This window comes from Dendropsophus ebraccatus, chromosome 8, assembly GCF_027789765.1.
Source record: "Dendropsophus ebraccatus isolate aDenEbr1 chromosome 8, aDenEbr1.pat, whole genome shotgun sequence".
Taxonomy (NCBI): Eukaryota; Metazoa; Chordata; class Amphibia; order Anura; family Hylidae; genus Dendropsophus; species Dendropsophus ebraccatus.
Genome location: NC_091461.1, coordinates 109,326,971 through 109,354,459, shown reverse-complemented (window position 1 = coordinate 109,354,459; position 27,489 = coordinate 109,326,971). Strand labels below are relative to the sequence as shown.

General features: G+C 43.8%; 1 protein-coding gene across 1 annotated transcript; it reads left to right on the top strand.

Moving 5' to 3' along the window:
- The first annotated feature begins 8,497 nt into the window (after positions 1-8,497).
- Positions 8,498-25,905, top strand: SLC35D1 (solute carrier family 35 member D1). Its single transcript, XM_069979415.1, has 11 exons — positions 8,498-8,701; positions 11,557-11,590; positions 11,670-11,756; positions 14,927-14,994; positions 16,751-16,822; positions 17,738-17,806; positions 18,463-18,565; positions 18,917-19,009; positions 22,749-22,816; positions 24,428-24,506; positions 25,103-25,905. The coding sequence occupies exons 1-11, from the start codon at positions 8,502-8,504 to the stop codon at positions 25,292-25,294; spliced, it is 1,065 nt and encodes a 354-aa protein (XP_069835516.1). The 5' UTR covers positions 8,498-8,501; the 3' UTR covers positions 25,295-25,905.
- Positions 25,906-27,489: the final 1,584 nt, after the last annotated feature.

Sequence of the window (27,489 nt, the reverse complement as noted above, 5' to 3'; positions counted from 1 at the left end):
GAACAATGTCGGCTGATTGTTAAAGTCGTTTGTCTTTCAACATGAAACATGAAAGACAAACAACTTAGATAGCAGCGATCTGCTGACAATACTCCGTGGAATAGGAGCGGCGACAGCAGACCGCTGCTATCTGCTATGGGCTGCCCGGACGATCAGCGATCATCCAAGCAGCCCCCCCGCAGCTCCCCTGGCCCCCTTTGCACTTACCCGCTCGCGGCGGCAGCAAGCAGGGAACAAGGAGCAAACGAGAACTAATCTGAGGCTTCCTGTTCTGTACTGGGCCATGCTTATCAATACAGGTGACACCAGTATATAGATAACACAGACTAGATCACAGTGACAGGTGACACCAGTATATAGATAACACACAATGGCTTCTAGAAGGCACTCTGCTGGCACTGTTATGAGGGGGCACACTACTGGCACTGTTATGGAGGAGCAATCCACTGCTGCTGACGGAGCAGTTAAAGCCCTTTGGTTGCTTTGGCTTGGGTTTGTGGCCTGTACTGTTAGTTTATGTGTATTTTATAGCATCAGGAATGCAGAAACAACACACACAGCTGACTGCTCTGAACACAGTGACACTCACTTTAGATTGTTTGTATTGCTCTTATATTAGGTTTTATCCCTAGGACTGATAGGAACTGTATTATGGGATGTGTAGGCAAGGTGTACGGACACCACTTATCGTCCTGCTTATATAGTGTAAGCACTTCGTATGTCCTCATTCTTCCGAGGTCTCCACCCTTAAGTATACATGTACTTACAGATATGTACAGATGGCCACATAAACATTATAGCGGCGCTTTGGATAGAAACACAATCCAAATGACTGGGTAACTTCCCCTTTAGGGTGTTCCTGAATTAAAGGTCATGTATACTTAAGCAACCAGACTTTGTTATTACTTCATTGCATCTTGTTATTGTGTCTAGATGAGCAAGAACAGCAGGTAGATGGTCTGAAATCACACACGACTGCAGGATCAGACTACAGCATGGTTTGTTTGTAGTCTGTAACCATGGAGACTCATAGTTCTGCACAGCAACTAGACATAAAAATGGTAGGAACATGGTCGAATTTTTAGCAAAAAATCATGTTTGTGCCCATTCAGATCCGATTTTTATAAAATTCAGCCATAAACCTATTTTGTGCAGTGGATAATCTGGTTAATGGTAATCTGCTGATATGAAGAAAATACAATGAACTTCCCGACCACCTGTTGCTGTAGATCTCTCCATTATCTGCATTAGCTTGTGACCTTAGTTATCATGGAGCAGATGGGGTTAAGCAGCTCCTTCATATCCCATATCCCAGAGATATGGTGATTGTGTGGTTATAGATGTTGCACATGTGATTACGGTTTTGACACCAACCCAACTGGGTGTAGAGGTTGCTCCCTGCTCTCTCTGCACTTGGCTGTAATAATAGGCAAACCTTTCCCCATGATTCTAATACTATAACAGAGCCTGTCCATAGGCTTATATAAAGACTATCAATATATTCAGGGCAGGAGACAGTTAAAGGGGTACCCTGGAGAAAATATTTTCCTTTCAGATCAACTGGTTTCAGAACGTTATATAGATTTGTAATTTACTTCTATTTTTCCAGTACTTATCAGCTGCCGTACGTCTTGCAGGAGATTATGTTTTCTTTCTAGTCTGACACAGTGCTCTCTGCTGCCACCTCTGTCCGAGACAGGAACTGTCCTCAGAAGGAGAGGTTTTCTATGAGAATTTGCTCCTTCTCTGGACAGCTTTGGTGCCAGCAGAGAGCAGTGAGTCAGACTGGAGAGAATCCACCACTTCCTGCAGAACATACAGCAGTTGATAAGTACTGGAAGACAAGCTGCACGTTATCACTTCTTATCAGATTTCCTGGCGCAAGAAATGCAATAAAGTAAAAAAGAAGAATGAATCTTATTCATAACTGGTGAATAGGTGTGAGCAACAGTGTAGACATAAATAAATGAAAAAAAAAATACAAAAATAAATAAATAAAAATTCCAATTAAATTACAGTTTTTTAGTCCTATGTATTTCTAGGAAAACTAGAGTTTAAAATTAGGGCTTAAAATGGAGAAGTAACCTGGGAAAGTTGGTTGACCACTTATTTTTGGGCAACTATTCAAGTATATTGCATGGCGGTATGTGGGAGGCAGAATCTGGGTCACTGCCTGCTGCCCGCCTGTGCCACATCTATCAGCATCTTAGAGTTAATCCTATGCCGGAGCAGATGTCCTCACTGCTGCTGCTCTGTAGTATGACCCCCATCATTGTATACAGATCCACTTTTTAATCTCTATTGACTTTTATGGGGAGAGATCAGCATCTATTCTGGTGGAGTACGCCACAGTGTTTTTTCCATGCGGCATCACCTGAACTGTGTATAATAAAATTCCCCAAAAATTGAGCTGAAAGCTGTTTTAGGCCCTGTTCACATCTGCGTTATTTTTTAAGTTACTCTGCTCCCTCACAGGATAACAGCCGCATCCATTACATGTCAGACACCTTCAGCAGATGCCATTGACTTTAATGGGGTCTGTTGCGTTTCCATCATGGAGTCCAGCACTTTACTATACTAAATAGAGATATATTTTGTATGACATTTTTGATGGAATCTGCAACGGAAGCTCCTAATGGATTCCTCAACGCAGGTGTAAACAAGGCCCTGGCACAAAGAACTGGTGCGGCTATGTTTATGGGGTCTTAAGGGGCCCGAACACGTAAGAACAAGGGAGAAGGTTTATCAAGCCTTGTGCAGTTGCCCATAGCAACCAACCTGATTCCAGCTTTTATTTTTAAGGGTGGGTTCAGACTACGGAATTCGCGCGGATAAATTCCACCGAATTCCGTCACCTGTACACGCGCACTGCGGCGCGCCTTTCCGCCGGCTCCATAGACACCATTCTATGGGCCAGCTGATTCCGCATTCTGTTGCAAGAATTGACAGGGAATGCAGAATCATCCTATTTCACAAAGCGATTTTTTGACAATTAACGCTAAAGGATCTCAAACGACTGCTATGGCGAACAACCTGAAATCGTTCACCCAATTACATGGAACGATCACTGTTACTTATGAACGTTGCGAATGACCGAACGGCGTCTTATTACACCAGACGATGCGCGAATGATTTGCAAACGATCTACGATAAAAATAGGTCCAAATTCTATCAAGCGACCATTGATTTCTCGTTGGAAGTTTATTTGTTGTCTGCTACTACACGAATCGATTATCGTTCCATTACAAACGATCTAGCAATTTTTCCGAACGCTAATCTTCCCGTGGAATAGGGCCCTGAGTGTTTTACACAGACACAACCTAGTTATAGGTGATAACATTATTTGCCGATGACCTGTGTACAAAACAATGGCCCCCGCCTTCTGTTGCAGAGCTCAGACCTGCCATGTAAAGATATGATAATAGACCCACAATGATGGTAATGGCGTCATGTACATAATAAGGTTAGGACTCAGGGGGTTACACGTCTGACATACAATGTTTTTGTCAATGAATTAAGTAATGGAGCCGCAAGGACAAAAGACCCGACTCTGCATCCGTCTGCTTTCTAATAGTCTGGCTTCATTTACATCTAGAAATCACTCCCTGTGCCCCATAGCCCACGGCCATAGCTTGTAGTTATAGAAGCGTATACTATTTCTATTGATATTGGGGGGGCCTCAGTCTAGATCTTCCTATTAGTCAGAGCAGAAAGTTAATTCAAGGTTGTGAAAGGCCTCACAATCCTCACAGGCCTCATCATTCAGTGACGTCGGTGGATGTCCACTATAGGAGAAATGGGCATCAAGATGGTGGTTAAAGATGATCTCTGGGGGTACTGTCTGCAATGAGCTTACTGCGCGGGGGGCATGGGCACTTCATGTACAGCTATATGATACCTACAGACACCTTTGTGGTAACTTCCAACTGTATGAAACCACGTGTATACAAAAAGACAGTATGGGCTATAGTAGTCTATGGGCTTTATATAACTGACCCCCACACCGCAGCCTGTATGTTGTATATGCACAGGGCCTCATTTACTCCAGTATACACTGGCAGCCTATGAAGGTTTATTTGTGAGGAAACAAGCTGATTAGTCGGGGTACGACTGCTGGGACTCCCACCATTCATAGGAACAGAGGTGCAGTGTCTCCCATTGTACATGTGCGGCCAGAGCTCAGGATCCCCCAAAATGAATGGAACTCAAGCACATGCAGTGGGCTCCATTCACGCCAGGGACAATTTCTCTATCCCAGCAGTCAGACCTCCACTCGAAACGGGAATGAAACGTTAAAGAGATTTTCCATGGAAAGTGCATTGATGGCATATCTAGAGGAGCTGGACAGCTAATGGGAGCTATGGTTTGGTAACTCGGTGCCACCACTACATGACGTACAAGACTTCCGTCTCCAGCCGGGTGCCACAGCTATGCAGAGCAGCTGATTGTCAAGGGTGACAGATGTTGGCAGCTAGTGATGGCCTATCATGTTGATAGGCCCTTAATGTATTATCCCTAGAATACACTGTTATGGTGCCTTCACACGTACCAGATCGCAGCGGATTTCGCCCGGCTCCGCGACGTCTTGCTCAGCCTCTGTGTGCTGTCCGGCCGCAGCCACCGATTACCTGAGCGGGATATCAGGGAGCCAGCAGCCACAGAAGCAGGCCAGAGCGCGGATAGGTAACATAGCATTAGGTTGCATTCACATGTGCTGGATTTGCTGCAGATATTAGTATAGCTAAAGTCAAGGTATGCAACTGGCAGGAACACGTCACGCTAAACATTCTTGCCAACTCGGCAGACAGGTGACACGTATAGAGACCGCTGACAACTACAGTATGTGTATGGACGATCAGGTGAGAATGTTGTATGCTATGTCTATAGCCAAATTTAGGGAAAATACTGTATACTGTATGGACTGTTTGTATTGCAAGCTAAAAAGGTTAAAAGGCAAAGATAATATGACTGCTATATCTGTCTGTGTTTGTTCTGAGCAGATAAAGCAGTAATACAGTAGATAAAGGGACGTCCAGTAACTAATCTAATCACAGAGCTCAGCAGGCCGCCTTTCCTTAATCCCACCTGGCTGATAACAGAGAACAACACACTTCCATTCATCTCCATCGCATACAGACAGATGATACAATTAGTCTGGGGCTACACAGTGACTTTGTGTATCACATCTGCGTATCTGCCTACACACTGATGTCACGTAACTATTTTAGGGTGCAATCTGATTTGTATAATATCGTATCCGCAACACCCAAAACGCCATCCTTCATCTGTAAGTGCATGATGGGAGTCATAGTTTTGAACCATGTGGAAAGCAACTGGTTGGGGAATGCAGCAATATTGCCACTAAAGGCTGTGAGGGACGATGGGAGTTGTACTTTTGCAAAAACCTGGAAAGCTACAGGTTGGGGAAAAGTGCAATATAGCCATCGAAAGGTGTCAGGGCATGATGGGAGTTGTAGTTTTGTAACAGTTGGAAAGTTACAGGCTGGGGGACACTACAATAAAGTTACCAAAGGCTGCCAGGGAATGATGGGAGTTGTAGTTTTGAAACAGCTGGAGAGCCACAGGTTGACAAGCAGTGTAATAGAGCCCCTCTGGGCTGTCAGGACACGATGGGAGTTGTAGTGGAGGAACACGCCTTTATGAGAAACATGAAATAATAAAAAAGAGAGAACCTGCTGAGCCTTGTAGTCCTCCATTATCATTGCTGCAGCCTCCCCCATAGACACACACGCATCTTCTGGGTGCTATTATACGGAGCGATTTTTAACAATTAACAGATAACGATAGACGATCGCAAACGAGATTGTTTATCGTTAACCTGAAATCGTTTTACACAGAACGATAGTTACTACTATCGTTATTGCGATTGTTATAGAGATGAGCGAACCTGGAGCATGCTCAAGTCCATCCGAACTCGATCGTTCGGCATTTGATTAGCGGTGGCTGCTGAAGTTGAAGGCTATGTGGAAAACATGGACACAGCCAATGACTATATCCATGTTTACCACATAGCCTTAGGGCTTTATCCAAGTTCAGCAGATGGGCTTAAGCAATCTTAAAAACGATCGCAATAACAATTTTTCTAACGATTTATTAGTCTTATGCTACGTTTACACGGAACAATAATTCGCCCGATCGTACGATTAACGTTTTCGAAGTAACGATTTTTTTTTTATAACGATCAGCGTTTAAACAGAACAATATATCGTACTGAAAAATCGTTTTTGCAATCGTTTTGCGATCGCTTAATTATCTTTTTACACAGAACGATTATCGTTTGTTTTTGCACGATAACGATCGCATTTGAGCGATAATCATTCCGTGTAAACGCTGTGAACGATCAAGCGACGAGCGAGAAATCGTTCATTTTGATCTTTTAACATGTTCTCAAATCATCGTTGGTCGTTTGCAAAAAATTCGCAGATCGTTCCATGTAAACAGTTGTTCACCGATTTCACCTATGTGTGAGATAGGCTTAAGCGATCGCAAAACGGTTGCAAAACGATTTTTCCGTAAGATGTATCGTTCCGTCTAAACGCTGATCGTTATAAAAAAAAATAGTTACTTCGAAATCGTAATCGTGCGATTGGGCGAATTATTGCTCCATGTAAAAGTACCATTAGCCTATCTCGCACAAAGGTAAAATCATTGAAAGACTGTTTACACGGAACGATCTGCGAATTTTTTGCAAACGACGAATGACGATTAAAGAACATGTTGAAAGTTCAAAATGAACGATTTCTCGATCGTCGTTTGATCGTTTGCTGCGTTTACATGTATGATTATTGTTTGAATTCGATCGTTATTGTGCAAATTCGCACGATAATCGTTCCGTGTAAACGCAGCATAAACGCTGATCGTTATAAAAAACAAATCGTTGCTTCAAAATCGTTAAACGATCGATTGGCCGAACTAACGCTCTGTGTAAACGTAGCATTTGAAAGACTGTGTACACGAAGCGATCTGCGAATTTTTAGCGAACGATGATTTGACACTGGTGGTTTGACACGGAACGATTATCGTTAGAATTTTCACGATAACGATAGCATTAGAGCGATAATCGTTTCGTGTAAACATAGCGAACGATCAAACGACGAGCGAGAAATCGTTCATTTTGATCTTTCAACATGTTCTCAAATTGTCGTTAATCGTTCGCAAAAAAAAAATCGCAAATCGTTCCGTGGGAACATTCTTTTAACGATTTCACCTATGTGTGAGATAGGCTTAAACGATCGCATAACGATTTCCCCATACGATGTATCGTTCCGTCTAAACGCCGATCATTATAAAAAAAACATTGTTCATTCAAAAATCGTTAATCGTGCGATCGGGCGAATTATTGCTCCGTGTAATGCTACGTTTACACAAAATGATAATTTCCCGATCATACGATTAACGATATTGGAGTAACGATTTTTTTTTTCATAACGATCAGCGTTTAGACGGTACATTATATCGTACGGATATAGTTTTGCGATCGTTTTGCGATCGCTTAAGCCTATCTCACACATTGGTTAAATCGGCAAACGACTGTTCACACGGAACGATCTGGGAATTTTTTGCGAACGATCAACGACGATTTGAGAAGTTGTTGAAAGATCAAAATGAACGATTTCTCGCCCGTCGTTTGATCGTTCGCTGCGTTTACACGTATGATTATCGTTCGAATTCGATCATTATCGTGCGAATTCGCACGATAATTGTTCCGTGTAAATGCAGCATAATAAAAAAGTACCATATGATCACAATGAACGATTTCTCGCCCGTCGCTTGATCGTTCGATGTGTTTACACGGAACGATTATCACTCAAATTTGATCTTTCAACATGTTCTCAAATCGTCATTTATCGTTCGCTAAAAATTCGCAAATCGCTTCATGTGAAAACAGTCTTTCAAAGATTCACCCTATGTAAAAGATGGGCTTAGGCGATCTTAAAAACGATCGCATTACGATCACGATTTTTCTAACGATTTATTCGTCTAAACAGTGATCGTTATAAAAACCAAATCGTTGCTTTAAAATCGTTAAACGATCGATTGGGCGAATTATCGCTCCCTGTAAACATAGCATCATGCTGCGTTTACACACAGAGATTTATCTGACAGATTTTGGAAGCCAAAGCCAGGAATGGATTTGAAAAGAGGATAGATCCCAGTCTTTCCTTTGTGACCTGATCCCTGTTTATAGTCTGTTCCTGGTTTGGGCTTCAAAGATCTGTCAGATAAATCTCTGTGTAAACGCACCATCAGAAACATGCTGGTACTGACTCTGGGCAGTGACAACTCTCAGCCCCGCCTCTACTCTGCCAAAACACGCCCACTCCACGCCCATATGCTAATAGGATCACTCCCATTAAGCCAACGCCCCCCGTCAAGTCCCGCCCCCTCCTCTCATCTCCTTCAACAGCGTGAACTTAAACACGCCCACTCCCGCCTCATCCCATTGGTTCCCCGGTCTAAGCCACACCTACTTGTGAACCATGGCGGAAGTGAGCAGACGTCAGCATGCCCGGGTTAAAGGAGCGGCCTCCCCGGGGCCCCCCGCACACAGGGATGAGGAGGCTTTGGGGATGGCGGCCGAAACGATGACCGTATTCATCAAGCTGCTGGCGGCCGTCTTCTACGGGGTCAGCTCCTTCCTGATCGTCGTGGTGAATAAGAATGTGCTGAGCGGCCGCAGGTATGGAGGCTCCGGGGGCAAAGTCCGGTGTGCGGGGAGGAGGAGGCTGATGCCGGGGATGGATGCGATCAATGACTGGCGCTATATTGGACAGGAGACTATTAGGGTGCCTTCACACCTACCGGATCTGCAGCGGATTTTCTGCTGCGGATCCGCTGCGGATCCGGTGTGTGTGAAAGCACCCTAAGCTGAGACAGGAGACTATTATAAGCTGATAATGATGCAGCTGATCAATGTATCGAGATCAGAGTGTTCTCCAACTTGTGGCTCTGCACAATTACAACTCCCATCATTGTCTGACACCTTATACAGCACGGCTAGGGAACCTTAGCTCTCCAGCTGTTGCAAAACTTCAACTTGGCTCTCCAGGCATGATGGGAGTTGTAGTTTTGCAACAGTTTGGCAGAACTACAACTCCCATCATGCCTTGACTTCATTGCATCAGTGTTCCCCATCCTGTAAATGATGGGAGTTTTATGTGACTCCCCCCCCCCCCCCCCCCTCTTATATTCTGCTATTTTCTCCCTGGATTAACTCCGCGCTTCCCTGCTATAATTAGGATCGGCTTTAAATACCCGGATGGTGACCCTCTTAACCCTGTGATGTTCTGGCTGCCTCTTTTTGCGCAGTTTCTCCGTAATAAGCTGTATTTGCATGCTGGGAGTTGTAGTCCTGCAACAGGTTGGAGGGATGCATCGTAAAGTGATTTATTAGATGGTGGGAGTTGTAGTTTTGCCTCAGATTGCCGATGTAAGCGGTGTTAGCTGTGCTATTGGCATTGCATTGTGAATGATGAGAGTTGTAGTTATTGCTGTCTGGTATAGCTGCCGTTTGTATTTATAGTCTGAGTGCGGCGGTCATCACGTCTTTGGTTACATGTTATTTTTAAAGGGGTTCTCCAGTGCTACAAAAACATGGCCACTTTCTTTCAGGGACAACACGACTCTTGTCTCCAGTTCAGGTGCAGTTTGCAATTAAGCTCCATTCACTTCAATGGAACTGAACATCAAAACCTGCACCCAAACTGGAGACAAGAGTTGGGCTGTCTCTGGAAGAAAGTGGCCATGTTTTTGTAAGGCTGGATAACCCCTTTAATCTCACTTTCTGGATGTCTGCAGGAAGGGGGCGCTCTGCTCAACTGAGACTAGTCACTGATAGGATGTATTGTGCTGGGGCAAATAGGGAATTGATACGACTCTGTGATGCTATAACTATAGCGGCCGCAGCGATGTATCCCTGGATAGTCAGCACACTGGTGATGGGTGACAACCAATATGGCAGACATTACTCTTCACCCAGCTTTCCTAGTGTCGGTACTAGGAAATAATAATAATAATAATATTATTCCTATTACTACTACTACTCCTCCAGGACTGTATGAAGGCTGGTGCTGTCATATAGGTCACACTCATCTTTACTAGAATCAGATGTGAAATGTAAGGGTGAGTTCACACACTGCACAGCGGAGCAGTTACTGCACCAACCAATCAGATTCCAGCTTTCATGTTTCTGAGACCTTTTCAGAAATGAAAGCCGCCATGAGATTGGTTGTTATGATGGCGGCTCCTCTGCCAGGTCTGCTACATCTGCCGCGGGGTCTTACATTTCTGGGAGGAATGTTATACACTGTAGTTCTTAGTGCTGGGGGTTCGTTACCTTGTGTCGGTTCAGTGCTCTTTTCAGCTTTAGAGGTCTCATGTGTACAGTGTTCATGTGGTTCTAATCTCTTCCCCTCCTAGTAAACCCGCCGGGTCCTGGGAATATTATTACAAGGTCACCACCGCTGCCTGCAGTTTGCCCTGGGCCCCGTCTCTGCATAGTGCAGGGGGTCCTGCTGTAAATGTAATGCAGCCTGTGGTGGCCCTATATACATTGCTAATATATACTATCATCCTGTCTACACCAGCATTAATATATACCAGCAATCTGTATACTTGGTTATTAATATATACCAACAATCTGTATACTCAGTCGTCAATGTATACCAGCAATCTGTATACTCTGTTATCAATATACACCTCAAACTATACACTAGCATCTATATACATACCATCATCTTGTATGCCTTTGCATTTATAAATACTATCATTCTGTATACAGTGGCATCAATATATACCATAAATCTATATACTCAGTCATCAATGTATTCCGTCCTCAGAGTATACAGTGACGTCAATGTATACTATCATCATGTATACCCTGACATCAATATATACTATCTTTGGTGTGCTTCATATCTATCTATCTATCTATCTATCTATCTATCTATCTATCTATCTATCTATCTATCTATCTATCTATCTCTATATATATACCCTCGTCCTGTCTGCATCGGAATTGGTATATATAAGAATATTTTGTTCTGTATACTTGGTCATCAATATACATAATCATCTTGTATACACCTCAGTCCGTGTATGCCATCATCAATATGCATCATCCTTAATATATACAATCACGCTGGATACACTTTAATTATTGTATACCATCTCATATACACCAGCATCAATGTATACCCCATCATGAATATATCTTCATCTTGTGTAGATCGCCATAAATATCCTCCCTCTCTGAATCGGTAAAACAGTTTTGGGATTTGGAATGGCTGAGGTCCCTGAGGCGTGAGGCATCCTGTACCTCGAGCAGTTGCGCATTGGATGGGATTGTAACAGTCTTTACCTCAAATAGCATCTGATCCTGTGTGCACATTCCTGACCCCACAGACTTGCACACTCATGTTACAGCCATAATTATCTATCGGTATAAAGCAGATGTAGCAGTGCTGTGCGTGCGTGTGGACGCACTGTGCCGGGTGATCACAGCAGGGAATAATGGCGCTCTGTTCTGTCTTACAGGTTTCCCTCCTCGCTATGTGTTGGACTTGGCCAGGTTGGTATGAGAAGCTTTGGGTTATGTTTCCTGGTGGTGACGTTGCGGCGCTAACACTGAGTGTTCTTGTTCCCTGCAGATGCTGGCGACGGTGGTCGTGCTCTGGGTGGGAAAGGCTCTGAGGGTGGTGCATTTTCCGGATTTCGACAGGCACATACCTCGAAAGGTAAACCTATATCTCACCAGTCTTTGACCCTTTGTGCTCCAGCTGTTCCAAGACTATGCTAAGAGTTGTAGTATTGCAGCAGCTGTCAGGTTATTCTGAAAGTTGTAGTATTGCAATATCTAGGAAGCCTGCAGCTTTTATGGCATACTGGGAGTGATAGTTTTGCAATAGTTACAAAGTCTGCAGCTGGGAGTAGTAGTATTGCAATAGCTAAGAAACCTGCAGCAATCAGTGCATGCTGGGAATTGTAGTTGTGCACCAGCTGGAGAGTCACGGGCTGGAGATCGTTACTCTAACTAATCACTCTGTACCCAGGAGCCACAGGGAGTTTTTATTTTTTTTTGCTGTGGTGTTTTGTTGCCATGCTCTCGGGTTGTTTACCTGGTGACTATACTCCAGTTGGCATATTATAACACCGCTACACTATTATAAGAGGAGAGACTGATATCAGGGTCACATGTATAGAAAGTTCGGATATGCAACATAAAGTCATGATCAGGGGAAGGACAGAGGGTTTTCTCCACCCTAGTCTCTCCCCAGCTCTGGCTGATACCAGAGAACAATGGATTGCATTATTCTACACAGGTGTTACTGCTTAACATATGTAAAGATGGCCAGTTCTTGTGTATGTGGGAGGGGGCCTCTTATGTATGTTAGGGGACATGTTGGATCTTTTCCTACTCTTGGGTGTCTGGCAGCTGCTTTCTGCACCTCTCCCCATGCACAGTACATGTACGCTCAGTTGAGTTGAGCCTGCATGTGTATGTAGGGGTCAGGAGAGATTGTATAGCCAGCTTAAGATTTGAGACAGACATCTCCTACAGACATCTCCTCCATGTGCACCGGATGTTAACTAGCGGTGCAATATGCTGCCTCCATCAGACCGTTGCTTCTACATCATGAAACAATTAAGCCTGCATCCAGCAATAGGCGATCCCTATGTCCTTGTGCAGATGTGTACTTAAAGGGGTTATCCCTTCCCTGAAGATAGGGGGGTTACTAGCTGGCAATAGGGGGGCTACTGCTAGGACCCCCACCATCCATGATCAGAGTGTATAGAGCTAGAGGATGCAGCCTAGACCATTTCCTTCATTGTCTTTGGGACGGTTTGCACACAATCTAATCCAATCAGCGACTCCCCATCTACACTACACTACAACACTAGAGATGAGTGAACCGGGTTTGGGTTCGAGTCGATCCGAACCCGAACGTTCGGCATTTGATTAGCTGGGGCTGCTGAACTTAGATAAAGCTCTAAGGTTGACTGGAAAACATGGATACAGCCAATGACTATATCCATGTTTTCCGCATAGCCTTAGGACTTTATTCAATTTCAGCAGCCACCGCTAATCAAATGCCGAACGTTCGGGTTCAGATCGACTTGAGCATGCTCCAGGTTCACTCATCTCTATACAACACCCATCATGCTGGTTTGTCACAGGTTGGAGATAATTGACTTGAAGCCTATGTTGGGGACTGATTCTTGCAGATTTAGCCCATTGACTGGGGTCTCCATTGTAGTTAGTGAAACCCCCGGTTTAGCCATGCCCTGACGAGAATAATAGTAATGTAAAGAATTTCTTTGTTCCTTCTGTATTGTTTACCCAGACAGGTAAAAGCCCCTGTAAATTTGTTTACAGTGAAAGTAAATGCATTCCGCTTCACGCCCTTGTGTGTATAACTACATGGCGGCCATTGTCTGCACATATGTAGATGACTGCGGGTCTGTATACAGCGCAATCTACTGTATATGGATGCAAAAGAACCATTGAGGTAGTCATTGTCCGCCCTAACATTTGCTATGATAATTTGCTTCTTTTAAGATGTATTTAGACAGTTTCATCCTCCGTCTATACATATTAGTGGTCCCAAACATGGTGATGAAACTACAACTCCCAGCAGGGTATGCTAGGAGTTGTAGCTCCTCTTCAGGTTGGAGACCATTGCACAGACCATCAGCTTGATCCACCAGCCTGTATAGCATGTATAGGGAACCTCTGACCTGGCAGCTGTTGCAAAACTACAATTCCCACCATGCCTGGTTCAGTATCCCCATTCTCCGGGTCGGTACAGGCAAACGTTAATGGTCTGTCAAATTCACATGTACAATGCTATAGAAGTTCACCTGGTTTTCCAGGATTAGAAAAACAGTTGATTTCTTTTAAAAACAGCGCCTTATCTGTCTGCAGGTTGTGTCGGGTATTACAGGTCAGTCCCATTTACTTCTGTGCAGCTCAGCTGCAATACCAGGCACAACCTATGGACGCTATTTTTGTAAGAAATCCGCCATTGGAAACTATTCATGTCTGTAATATTTTCCTATTTGATTTAGTGGAAAAACTGCTGCACAGTTCGTCATAATTGTTTTATTGAATTCAGTGCACAGAAAATGGGAACAAAACAAGGTTTACGTTTTCTTTGCATTGAATGCATTCTATTCCCTATTATCAGCGTTAAAACAGGATGAATGATAGAAACTCCAGCCACCCCCTTCTAGGAACACCTCCACTGTAGGTGTGACTGCTATCAGCCGCTGCTCTAGTATAAGATTCTGATTTATGGTTACTGTTAATGTAAGTCAATGACTTACGGCATAAACATTTTTATGGGTTTAACTGTCAATACCATAAACCCCATGGTGACCTAAATACCGCCGTCACATGACCTTAAAGTGCATCTAGAAGTGCGCACGCCGTATCCTGATGCTCGTCATGCTTGTGTAGAGACTGATTTTTAGGGAGATCCATTGTGCTCCTGCAACATCATGGACGCTCCCTATGTCACTGACATGCAGGGCACTCCACATGCAAATCATGGCTGTCATGCCACAATCCTAATAAGTTTGCACTAGGGCATTGTTGTTTTTGGAATTTTTGAACAATAGATTGATGGAAGATGGTTTGTGATGTCCAATAGATCTCAATAGACCCCTATAGAAATCTATAGCTGGAATTCTATATGTGTCCTATGACTGTTTTTTCTTAAAACCAGTGCACCGATCGCTGTGCGCCCCAACCTGTGAACTACGACTCCCTGCATGCATCTGGCTGTCAGATCATCAGTCAAGCAGTTGGTCTGGAACTTGCGGCTGTAATGCTGTCATCCTTATTCCGCTAGTCTGAACCCAACCTAATGTCATTGTCTATATAATCGTCTCTGTTTTATTGCAGACTTTTCCGCTACCTCTTCTGTATTTTGGAAATCAAATATCAGGATTGTTCAGCACAAAGAAGCTAAAGTAAGAGCGATACCCTACACCTTGTCTGCACTTTGCTGCCGGCGCCAGATTAGGTTTATTGAGGCTTAAAGGGTGACAGAAAAAAAAATAGACTCCAATTGAATTGGAGCATTTTCTGAAAATATTTAAAGGGGTACTCCAGCAAAAAGTTTTCTTTCAAGTCATTTGGTTTCAGAAAGCTATAAAGAATTGTAATTTATTTGCCAGTCTTCCCTTACTTATCAGGTGCTGTATGTCCTGCAGGAATTGGTGTATTCTTTCCAGGCTGACACGTTGCTCAATGCTGCCACCTCTCTGACAGGAACTGTCCAAAGTAGGAGAGGTTTTCTATGGGGATTTGCTATTGCTCTGGACAGTTCCTGACATGGACAGAGGTGGCAGCAAAGAGCACTGTGTCAGACTGGAAAAAAACACCACTTCCTACAGGACATACAGCAGCTGATGAGTACTGGAAGACTGGAGATTTTTGAATAGAAGTAAATCACAGCTCTATATAACTTTCTGAAACCAGTTAATTTGAGTTTTGTTTGTTTATTTTTTCTGATGGAGCTCCCCTTTAATGACTTCATTTTTGTTCTGCCTCCAGTAAGCAAAAAAAGTATAAAATATTAAGGACAAATAATCTATAAGGGGCACGCTATACTGTTCTTTCCTCATGTCCATTGAGCTGCTTGGCAAAATGGTGGTGTCATGAAAGGATTTAAAGGGAACCCATCACCCTGACACCCGGGGAAGAACCCACCCTACCCCTGGATAAAGGATCATATACTTACTACCTCCTGCCAGTCCTGCACCCTATGGACATCGGAGACATCTCTGGTCATTTGCATATTAAGCGTGCAGGCGAAACACGCACTTCAATTTCAGTGTGGTATAGCAGCTCTGTTTCATATAACTGAATGGAGGACAGGGGTGGTGCTGTTTAGGATAGTTTTTCTAATGGTGCGTTTACACAGAGAGATTTATCTAACAAAGCAGGAATAGACTTGAAAAGAGGAGAAATCTCAGTCTTTCCTTTATGACTTGTTCTATTTATAGTCTGTTCCTGGCTTTGGCTTCAAAGATATGTGAGATAAATCCCTGTGTAAACGCACCATAAGCCTGGATAACCCCTTTACCGCACCACCCCTGTCCTCGGACTATGTGTATGCAGTTCGGCTTCCTTCACCTCTGTCCAGAAGGAGTAGTATACATGACTGGTGTAAATAGACCAGTAATTTAATTGTTAGATGTTTTCCCAATGAATTTTATGGATATTTTGAGGTCAAAAACAAATGTGTTAGGGAACTTTGTCAATAAAGTTTATTGACGACTGCTTGGTGAATGCTCAGTACTCTATAGGCCTTGTTGCCTATGACAACAAAATTCTGATTTTGTTAAATTTTTATTTTTATTTTTTTTAATGAACTTTACTAACCAAGTCCCCGAGCATTATTAGGCTTTATTTAGTGGTAATAAGTCCCTGTGTTCTCTATTAGGATGAGTGTAACATAACAGGCCTGTTTATTGCTGCCACATGTATAATAAAACACAATGGCGATCATGGAGCTGGTTATGGCAGAGTTACTTGTGTAATACAAGCTGTCCGGCACAGCAGAGCTCACTATGGCACATTCCTCATTTATGGGGGTACACAATGTTAAACAGATGTGACCAGCACTATAATGGCGGCAGAGCTGTCCAGATTTCTAGGAGACTTTGAATGGCACTGCTCATGGCTTCTCTATACTGACGTGTTTTTCCCCCCTCTTTACAGCCTTCCTATGTTTACTGTTCTCCGTCGCTTTTCAATCCTGTTTACAATGCTGGCGGAAGGATTCTTACTCAAGTAAGTGCCGGGTAAAAAAGGGTTAATGTACAGTAGCAGTATAGCCTCTCAGGAAGAAGTGTGTTTAATAGTTGGCGCCATATTGTTGCCTTCAAATTTCTTGTTACCTTTGGAAACAGACGGCAGTTTAGCTCCACCCCCGCTGTCAGACATGTGATCTAAAGACTGCACTCTAAGGGTATAAACCCACACACCGTATAAGCAGCGTATTTACTGCTGCGATACGCAGCAAATACGCAGCAAACAACGCAGCAAATACGCAGCAGATTAGATCTAAATAACTGAACACAGCATCAAATCTGTACCAACAAATCTGCTGCGTATTTGCTGCGTATTTGTTGCGTATCTGCTGTGTATACGGTGTGTGGGTTTGTACCCTAAGGCTGCATTCACACGCATGGAACACGGACGTGGAATCCCTGTAATGGACTCTACCCCGCCCGGACAGCATCTGTGATAAAATGCTAGGAGCAGGGGAGCTGGACAGATATGCGCCGTGCTGTAATAACTGAGCTGCATGGCTGATTCATTACAGCGTGGCGCATATCTGTACAGTTCCCCAACTCCTAGCATCACAGATGCTTCCCGAGCAGGGGAGAGTCCGTTACAGGCATTGCATGTCCGTGTTCCATTTATTAGTGTGCGTCTATTAGAACAGTGCCTCTAGTGGTACAAATATGAAATTATCAATTCATTAGTAGGTCCTGTATGTTTGCGTATCAGGATTTTCTGATATGTTAAGCCCAGGTGTTGGTATATGGCTGCACTGTTGCTGCGTATAACAAAACACTTAGCTGTTGTGGCCAATGCCTTTTGCCATATGTCAAAAATGTTATCTGTATAACGTCTAGCTATAAAAACGTCCATTCCAAATCGTAATCTCTGCGTATAATAATTTGGCTCTTGTCTCCACAGGAAAAAATTTTCTCGCGGCATTCAGATGACAGTATTCGCTATGATAATTGGGGCGTTCATAGCAGCTAGGTATTATAAATAGATCTATATAATATTTCTCTCTATATCTCTCTCTATCTCTAATTATTTTATTTTTTTATTCTATAATTTTATTTTTGGCATGGATTTTAACCTTTTTTTGTTTCTTTAGCATAATTGTAATATAAAATATTAGTGTTACCTATTTGTTTACATTGTACGTAATGTATAAGTATTTTTGATTCATATTTTGTTCATGTGTTAGTATTTTTAGATCATATATTTATAGTTGTCCTGGTATTTTTTAAAATATTTATCATGTTTAATAGTATTTGGCATTTTAGTTTTTGATTTATTTATTTTTTAGTTTTCTTTATAATATCATTGTATACAATACTTTACTACTTTGAATGGTTGTCAAAGCCCATAACTCTGTGTGTCAGCGGCTGCCAGACATTTATGAAATAAGTGCTCATAAGAACGCTCCTTCCTGACAAACTGGCTTTTAAAAAGGTCACCGATCTGCTGACGTATAAGTAAAGGCTCCTTCATCTGTTGTGCAGCCAATAAAATCCTTTTACAATCAGTCGATAGAACGCCCCTTCATCCTGCTGGTTGCTGGGGGTCCTGTGGTTGGTTTTACTCAGTCATAATAATGATGTTGATGGTAATAATAATAATGTCTCATTTTTTTTTCCCCCTTGTAGTTCTGATCTGGCGTTTGACCTTGAAGGTTACATATTTATACTGGTCAATGACGTCTTAACAGCGGCCAATGGCGCATATGTGAAACAGAAGTTAGACTCCAAGGTGAGTGATATGCAGGAATAGATACTTAAAGGGATATTCTAAGACATGCAGATACTGACACATTCACTGTGAGCGGATCAGGTTAGTCGCCCAGGGAACAAGTGTTAATCCTCTTCCCGTATGGTTTGCACTTTGTTCACAGCCTTATATTACACCTCTTGTGAGAACTCTTAGAGGAACAAGGTGTGATAGACAGGTAGTTAAAATTATAGTGCAATACGTGATGTTCTGATTTGCTTGTGCTGTATGCATGTAGACTGTGAGTGGTCTTGGCCCAATTGGAGGTGTATGTATATGTGTATAATTTTTTCTTACTTTTTAATAACCCTTAGCTTTTGCACATCATTTCAGGAACTTGGGAAGTATGGACTGCTGTACTACAATGCATTATTCATGATTGTCCCGACACTGGCTATCGCATTTGTGACTGGCGACATCCAGAAGGTAAGATGGATGGCAGTAAACATGCACCATGAATAGGCAGGGGCACTTCCAGAAACTTTTGACGTGCTTGTGGTCTAAGTACATTCTCTCCCAGCAATGTGTGACCTAGATATAGTAAGTCTATGCAGCCATCTCATGTTATGCACAGAGTAGCGAGGAGCAGCAAAGAATCTTTTCATAGCTAGTGATCAGTGGAGGTCTACACACCCAGACCCCCACCAACCAAAACTTTTGACATTTCTATATGATTCCCAAAAGTTTTGGGAAGTAATAGGTTCATTTGAACAATCCTGTTGCAAGCATAGATTGAGAACACCACCTTTCCAGTACTTTTCTGTTTTTTCTCATGGGATCTACAGAGCCCTAATTGGCCGTATTATAGCTGACTATCACCCCGTGTAATAGAGACAACGATCAGCCAGTGAACTGATCATCTGCTAATTATTTCTTTAGGTCTAGACCTAAAATCATCAACCGCCAACCGTGCATCGGTAATAGTGTTGCGCCGCTGCTGGCTAATGATTTAGTCAATTGGTATTTAGAGTAGGGATGTCACGATACCAGAATTTTGAGTTCAATACCAATACCAGCTTTCTTATTTCGATACTCGATACTAATTCGATACTAAATAAAGTTTGAAAAAAATATGTAAAAATACAAATATAATATTTTTTTTGAAAAAAGGGAACAGGGATTATTATTTTTTTTAACACTTTTTAATTCCCCTCTACCACACAGCATACCTTCCTGTGCACAACAACTCCCAGTATACCTTCTTATGCACTACAACTCCCAGCATACCTTCTTGTGGCGATTTGTAGTGCACAAGCGGGTATGCTGGGAGTTGTGGTGCATAAGAAGGTATGCTGGGAGTTGTAGTACACAAAGAGGTATGCTGGGATGTTGTCGGGAGGCTGCTGCTGCACAACTGCAACTTTCAGCATACCTCCTTGTGCACTACAACCCTCAGCATACCTCTTTGTGCACTACAAATCTCAGCATACCTCCTTGTGCACTACAAATCTCCAGCATACCTCCTTGTGTACAACTCCCCACAAGAAGGTGTGCTGGGAGTTGTAGTGCACAAGAAGGTATGCTGGGAGTTGTAGTGCACAAGGTGTGCTGGGAGTTGTAGTGCACAAGAAGGTATGCTGGGAGTTGTAGTGCATAAGGAGGTATGTTGAGGGTTGTAATGCACAAGGAGAAATGCTGGGAGTGGCAGTTGTACAGCAGCAACCTCCTGACACAACTTCCAGCAGCACAACTTCTTGTGCACTACAACCCCCAGCATACCTCATTGTGCACAGAGATATGCTGGGGGTTGTAGTGCACAAGGAGGTATGCTTCTGGGAGTTGTAGTGCATTAGCAGCCTCCTGACACAACTCCCAGCAGCATACCTCCTTGTGCACAACAACTCCCAGCATACCTGCTTGTGCACTGCAACTCCCCACAAGAAGGTATGCTGGGAGTTGTAGTGGACAGAGGTATGCTGGGAGTTGTTGTGTCAGGAGGCTGCTAATGCACTACAACTCCCGGCAGCATACCTCCTTGTGCACTACAACCCCCAGCATACCTCTTTGTGCCCAAGGAGGTATGCTGGGAGTTGTAGTGCACAAGGTGGTGTGTTTCTGGAAGTTGTAGTGCTTTAGCAGCCTCCTGACACAACAACTCCCAGCATACCTCCTTGTGTTAAACAACTCCCCACAAGAAGGTATGCTAGGAGTTGCTGTGCCACTGTACCAGACGGCCCAAAGGAAATGGGGGGGGGGGGGGCGCAGTATTGTGGACACTGGAGGGTGTGACACTGCGAGGGACCGCAACAGCGGGAACTGGCGTGTACGGGGGACCCAGCTGCAGCAGCGCGTCCTGAGTGTGGGGGGGAATAGTTAAACGACTGCCGCCCGCGAGGTCGCGGCCAGCAGTCATTTGCAGTGGCGGCCGCTCCATATGCAGAAGACTCCTGCTGCATATGGAGCGGCTCAGGAGGGGTTAAATGCCGCCGTCAGGTGTGACAGCGGCATCTACCCTGTAAAATAGCCGACACAAGCGATCGCTATGTGTTGGCTATTTAAATTTGGCGCCGCCGGGAGTGGAGTACGAGCGGGCCGAGGAAGTGACAGGTGGGGGCAGGGGGCGGCACACAGAGAACATGGCCGGCGCTCAGATAGCCGCCGGCCGTGTTCTCTGCGCTATACCTTATGTTAAGCTGCGTTATTAGGCAGTTTAACATAAAGTATCGATACCAGAAAATCCTGGTACCGAACGGTTTTTCTGCCCGAAATATCGATAGTAGTATCGATATTTTGGTACATCGTGCATCACTAATTTAGAGATGAGGGAATCGGGTTCGAGTCCATCTGAACCCGGTCATTCGGCATTTGATTAGCGGGGATTGCTGAACTTGATAAAGCTCTAAGGTTGTCTGGAAAACATGGATACAGCCAATGACTAGATCAATGTTTTCCACATACCCTTAGGGCTTTATCAAAGTTCAGCAGCCACCGCTAATTAAATGCCAAACGTTCGGGTACGGATAGACCCGAACCCGGTTCGCTCATCTCTATTATTAATACATTACCTGTCCGTGCTCCTGTTCTTCTTCTGCCGTCTGGTCTCTTCCCGGCACCATGTGCTGCAGCTTTCCTGACCTGACAGGCTGCTCAGCCAATTGCTGGCCAGAACAGTGATTGGCTGAGCTGCCAGTCCGCTCAGAGAAGCTGCAGCGCATGGTGCTGGGAGGAGACCAGGAGCATGGAGAGGTAATGTATGAACGGTTTAGGGCAAGGGCTAAGCGGAAATCCACGTAAGACACTGATCACGTCTAGTTTACTTTTACTTTTCTACATGTTCCCCTCTTTTTTTATTTTCAGCTGATGCCAATGGGTGTGCTATGGCCTAGCTGCAGTATAATGGACTGAAAGAAGTCCACTCCCCTTTTGGGGTAGTTTTTAGTAGACTACATTTATTAAAGTATACGGCCTGCCACAGTATGTGTCAGCATAACTTTATCCGGTATCCTGGTGTATGCCGAAAAGCAAGAAGAAAAATAAGAATATGAATGGGGCCTAATAAGTAGGAGGAAAAGATAGTAAAACCATGACTTTCCAATCTATTTGCTTTGGTAGCTTTTGACAAACTGACGTTGCCCCAGCTAGAGTTGTGGAGCTCCTGTTTGTTTCAGTGTAGCAGCAGGAGAATGGCGGCTTTGTGTATCAGGGTCAGGGGATGCGGTATGTGCCTGTATACAGTGGCTGTGTATGTGCTGCTAGTGGGGACGCTGCCGGCTGCTGAACAAAGGACTTCTGTCTGGATGTAAAAGGGAAGGAAGAAAAATCCCAAACTGCTTGGCCCGGCTGTGTGATCGGCTCCTGAAAGAGAACTGTCACTATGGACGTCACCTCTGTCACAGGATGATTTATGTTGTATTTGTTACCCAGAATATATTGGCAAGTGGAAGCACAATAGCTCCTAGTGTAATGTGAGCTGTATAGATTGAGAGCAAACGTCCTTGTAACTGGAGGTGCGAGGCGTAGTAATCCTGCAATTTTACCAGACTGGCGGATGTCACCATGGAGCCATGGGCTAATGTTGTATACTGTAATACAATGGTGCTGCCTGCAATTCCTGCTGGGTGGGCGGTCAGTAGTGGTGATGTCAGACGTGTAGTGGTCATTCTGCTCTCTGACTAGTCCTATGTAATGTTCTGTAATACTAATGTCTGTCTCTCTCTTCCTGCAGGCTGTGGAGTTTGAAGACTGGAACGATCCCTTCTTTATATTTCAGTTTACACTTTCCTGTGTAATGGGGTACGTCCGCTAATCTTATGAGTAGGGACTTCCCTATTGGTTATGGGCATTAGTTAATGCACAGATTTGTTTTTAGGTGTAGTGTAGGTTTTCCTAGGCCTATGTGAGTAGAACTAACATTTAGGGCCCTATTACACCGACAGATTACCTGACAGATTTTTTTGAGCCAAAGCCAGGAATGGACTATAAACAGGGAACAGGTCGTAAGGGAAAGACTGAGATTCCTCGTCTTTTCAAATCCATTCCTGGCTGTATCTTACAAAAATCTGTCAGATAATCTGTTGGTGTAATAGGGCCCTAACCCCATGGCACAAATTCACATTCATTTCTATCTGCGGTTGCTGCACATTGGTTTTATTAAAGAGACTCTGTACCCACAATCTGTCCCCCCCCCCCCCCCCCCCAAAACCGCTTGTACTTCGGATTGTGGCTTTTAATCCAAGATCTGTCCTGGGGTCCGTTTGCCAGGTGATGCAGTTATTGTCCTGAAAAACAACTTTTAAACTTGCAGCCTTGTGCCAAGCTGATGTGGCCTAAAGTGTCTGTGTATTAGGCTGGCACAACCTTTCTGTCCCTCCTCTCTGCCCTCTTCACCATTAGGAATGCTCCAGGCAGATTGCCTCCTATTCCTCACTTGTCTGAACACTGCACTGGTGCCTTAACGATCCAGCCCATGTGCTGTGCTCACACAGGTGATTAATATGAGAAAATCTGTCTGGAGCATTCCTAATGATGAAGAGGGCGGGTAGGAGGGACGGAGGGGCAGTGCAGGTCTAATGCACAGACACTCTAGGCCATGCCAGTTTGACACAGTGCTGCAAGTTTAAAAGTTGTTTTTCAGGACAATAATTGCATCACCTGCCGAACGGACCCCAGGACAGATCTTGGATTAAAAGTAGCTATCCGAAGGTACAAGCAGTTTGGGGTGGGCAGATTATGGATACTAATATGAGTCTATATTATAAGTCATACGTTTTATATAGTCTTTTTTATATAGCAGATGTTAAAACTATACTTGCCCTTTAAGAGTATAATGACATGTGGCAGAAAGTTGGGGAACACAAACATACAATTGGCAAATGTTTTCCACAACAGGAAAGGAGAGAGGTCAGGGTCTTGTTTACGTCTACATGGGAGCTTTTTGGCATCCAACTATAAAGCAGAGCCTTGTTGATGAGATGTTAAAGTGACTGTACCACCAGGCCCAGGCTGAAGCACTGGAGGCGGCCAACCCACCCTTAGTGGGAAGAAACCCCAGCCCCTCTATGATAGGGTTCCATTGATTCTAATGGAGTCATGTCATGGAGGGGCTGAGGTTTCTTCACACTGGGGCTGGGTTGACCCGCCTCCAGTGCTTCAGCTTGGGCCTGGTGGTACAGTCCCTTTTAAGAATGTCTTGGTATAAGGAATACTCAACCTCAAACCAGTTTTTAGAGGAATTTACTATGGGTGGAAATTTTGTGCGATACTTTTACTCGTGGTAATACATATAGCACAGCCCCACCTGCTGGCTGTTCATGGGTACTACAGCTTATGTTGAATTCCATCTTTGCTCTTGTGCAGATCAAGTTTCCAAGTTTCCATGCTAACAACTTTGTGTTTATTTTCCAGATTCATCCTTATGTATTCCACAGTGCTATGTACCCATTATAATTCTGCCCTGACCACTACAATAGTAGGATGCATCAAAGTAAGTGTTACTACTTTTTATTGTATTGTTGTAAAAACCTACATAATAGAGATGCGCGTCTCTCAAGTTTGCTCAGGTCTGCCTGAACCCGAATTCACTGGTGGCTGCAGAAGTTTGATGTAGCTATAAGGGTATATTCACACTGAGCAAACGGGGCGGAGGTGCGCGAGCCCTCTCATTTTCTCTGACACTGAAGCAGGCAAGATTCTGAGGCGGAGACTTCCGCCATGGAATTCCGCCCCATTTGCTCAGTGTGAACCTACCCTAAGGCTGTCTTGGAGAAAAACATGGATACAGCCATAGGCTGCATCCATCTTCTGTGGCCACTGGTAATCAAATGCTGTAGCCGAACTTGCTCGAGGATCGCTCATCTCTGCTACATAGCCATTGGGCCCAGGAACTGGAGCAGCACATTCATGATTCCTATATTTTAATGTGGAATATTCTATCTGTGCTCTCTAACTGTTGCAAAACTACAACCCTGGGGGTGTCATGGCATGCTGGGAGTTGTAGTTTTTCCACAGGCTGGAGATAACTGTACTGCATGTACTGACCCATTTGCTTTCTTGAAACTTAATACCTCTTTTTCTTTCCAGAATATTCTCATCACTTACATTGGAATGTTCTTCGGTGGAGATTACATATTCTCCTGGACTAACTTTTTGGGGTTAAATATCAGTATTGCTGGCAGTCTGGTGTATTCCTACATAACCTTCTCAGAAGAGCACATGAACACACAGCCGGAGTCTATCGGGAAACTGGACAACAAGGGAAAGATCGCAGTGTGAGCGGCCCCGGCCCCAGATAGGTCATGGGTGCCGCGTGCTCTGCATGTCACGGACGCGGACTCATGCGCACATCAATTGCTAATTTGCACAATCGTTCTAATTGAGGCAATGCATTTTTATATATTTTAGATAGAACTGTTTTTAACAGAACCTGGTATTTAATTCCGGAGCTGTAAAATAAGGTATTTTTTTATAATTCCGCTTTCCCAATACATTTCATTCCGACCCCAGGACTGCACAAGCCGGCGTCTGCACCTCATACAGTGCCTCACAAGATTTCAACTTTTATTTTTTATTCAATCTTACATCTGTACTGGGATGTATCTGCATTGGAGCAGCCATGTTAGTGCTGAACAGTCGCAACTTTGTTGTCCGATACGTCTAAATGTCCTGATCTGAAAGGACTGTGTTTTACATTATGTAACTAATTCTTCATGATGCAATTTTATAAGTTCATGTTTTATAGCCTGTAGCGTTCCATCATGGTAATTCCCAGCAGGGGCTGTAGTGCTGCAGGTTGTGGAACTCCGTTTACAGTGATGTTGGGGTATCCTTAATAGGGTACATCTGCACCTATTACATCAAGGATGAGGAACCTTTGGCTCTCCAGCTGTTGCAAAACTACAATTCCCATCATGCCTGGACAGCCAAAGCTTCGCTTTGGCTGTCCAGGCATGATGGAAATTTGTAGTTTTGCAACAGCTGGAGAGTCAAAGGTTCCCCGTATTACATGGTAACTAGGCAGTCACTTCTGTCTAGTGTCTCCTCCTAGTGGCAGCAGCCTATACCTGCTGGTGCTGTGTCCCCAATGACCGGTACAAGAAAGATGGCTCATGTGATGTCATGTTCCAGTAACGTTGTGTGGCATGGGACAATATTCCTCTTCAGGTTTTATGATATTGTCCTGTAATCTCCTGAACAGATCCAGATGGAATTTTGCACATTAGCCATTTTTGAGCATCTCTCCATGTTGTGGTTGCTGCATGCAAACTGGATCATGCCTGGACGTGTTTGCAGCAATCATCTTCATAGAAAAAATGGCCATGTTGCTGCCGAGTAGTGTTACAGTTGCTCTTGCCTTGTGGATTTATGTTCTTGCTGTTCTATCATAGTGATAGAATTAGAGCCGTACACAAGTTCTTGGTGTGTATGTAACAGCGAGTCCCACTCACATGATGTAATTTCCAAAATGTTCCATAATGGAATGTACAATGGTCCATGAGAGTACATGGAGTATTTACCGTGTATAGTAATAATCACATTGTGTGCACAGCTTAGAGTCACTGTCGTATTTTATTTTTTTTTTTTTGCAGAAATCAATAGTCCAGGCGATTTTAAGAAACATTGTAATTGGGTTTATTAGCCAAATCTGCCATTATCTGCATGTAAAAAGCCTTTTCCCAGGTCCCCCCCTCCTTCCTCTTTTTCATCCACTCCAAAAAATCTGAAAATTGTGACTTGTTGCAGGAGACGTCCCCTGTCTGTTCTAGGGAGAGGGGAGGGGGGAGGAGGAAGGAGGGAGTTAGCCGGCAGCAGAAAGCAGATAACAGAGGATTACAGGCACGGAGCTGGGTGACAGCTGTAATCCGAGCTCAGACAGGTCACTGGTGACTGTCACAGGAGATATCCCGTGAGGGATTTGTAGATTAACTCTTTGTTGTCCTGTTTTGGTCTTTTCTTTAGCTCTCTCCATAGGAGAACAATGAAGACAGGGGGGAGAGCTTCAAACTGCTTTTTCATGATAAAAATGCATTTTTCGGATAATAAACCCAATTACAAAGTTTCTTAAAATCGCCTGGACTATTGATTTCTGCAAAAAAAAAATTCACGACAGTGACACTTTAAGGAAATGTTCTTTCTATCACTCTAAAAGTCTGAGTTTCTTTCCCGACAGACCTTTAGAGCATCGTTCTTTTCCGTACATTACATTTGTGTATATGTAGCAGGGGCTTTAGTGCTGGAATAATGGCATAGTGAACAAAGCCATTCATTCATTTCAAGAAGTTGATGTTCCTACCTCCTTGTGGGACCTTAAAGGGGTTATTCAGCGCTACAAAAACATGGCTTCTTTTCCCCCTACTGTTGTCTCCAGTTCAGGTGCGGTTTGTAATTAAGCTCCATTTACTTCAATGGAACTGAGTTTTAAAGCCCCACCCAAACTGGAGACAACAGTAGGGGGAAAGTGGCCATGTTTT

Coding starts and splice junctions, on each gene's coding strand:
- SLC35D1 (XM_069979415.1), top strand. CDS start 8,502: ATGGCGGAAGTGAGCAGACGTCAGCATGCCCGGGTTAAAGGAGCGGCC. Junction 11,591..11,669: donor TATGTGTTGGACTTGGCCAG/GTTGGTATGAGA, acceptor TGTTCCCTGCAG/ATGCTGGCGACGGTGGTCGT. Junction 17,807..18,462: donor GGGGCGTTCATAGCAGCTAG/GTATTATAAATA, acceptor TCCCCCTTGTAG/TTCTGATCTGGCGTTTGACC.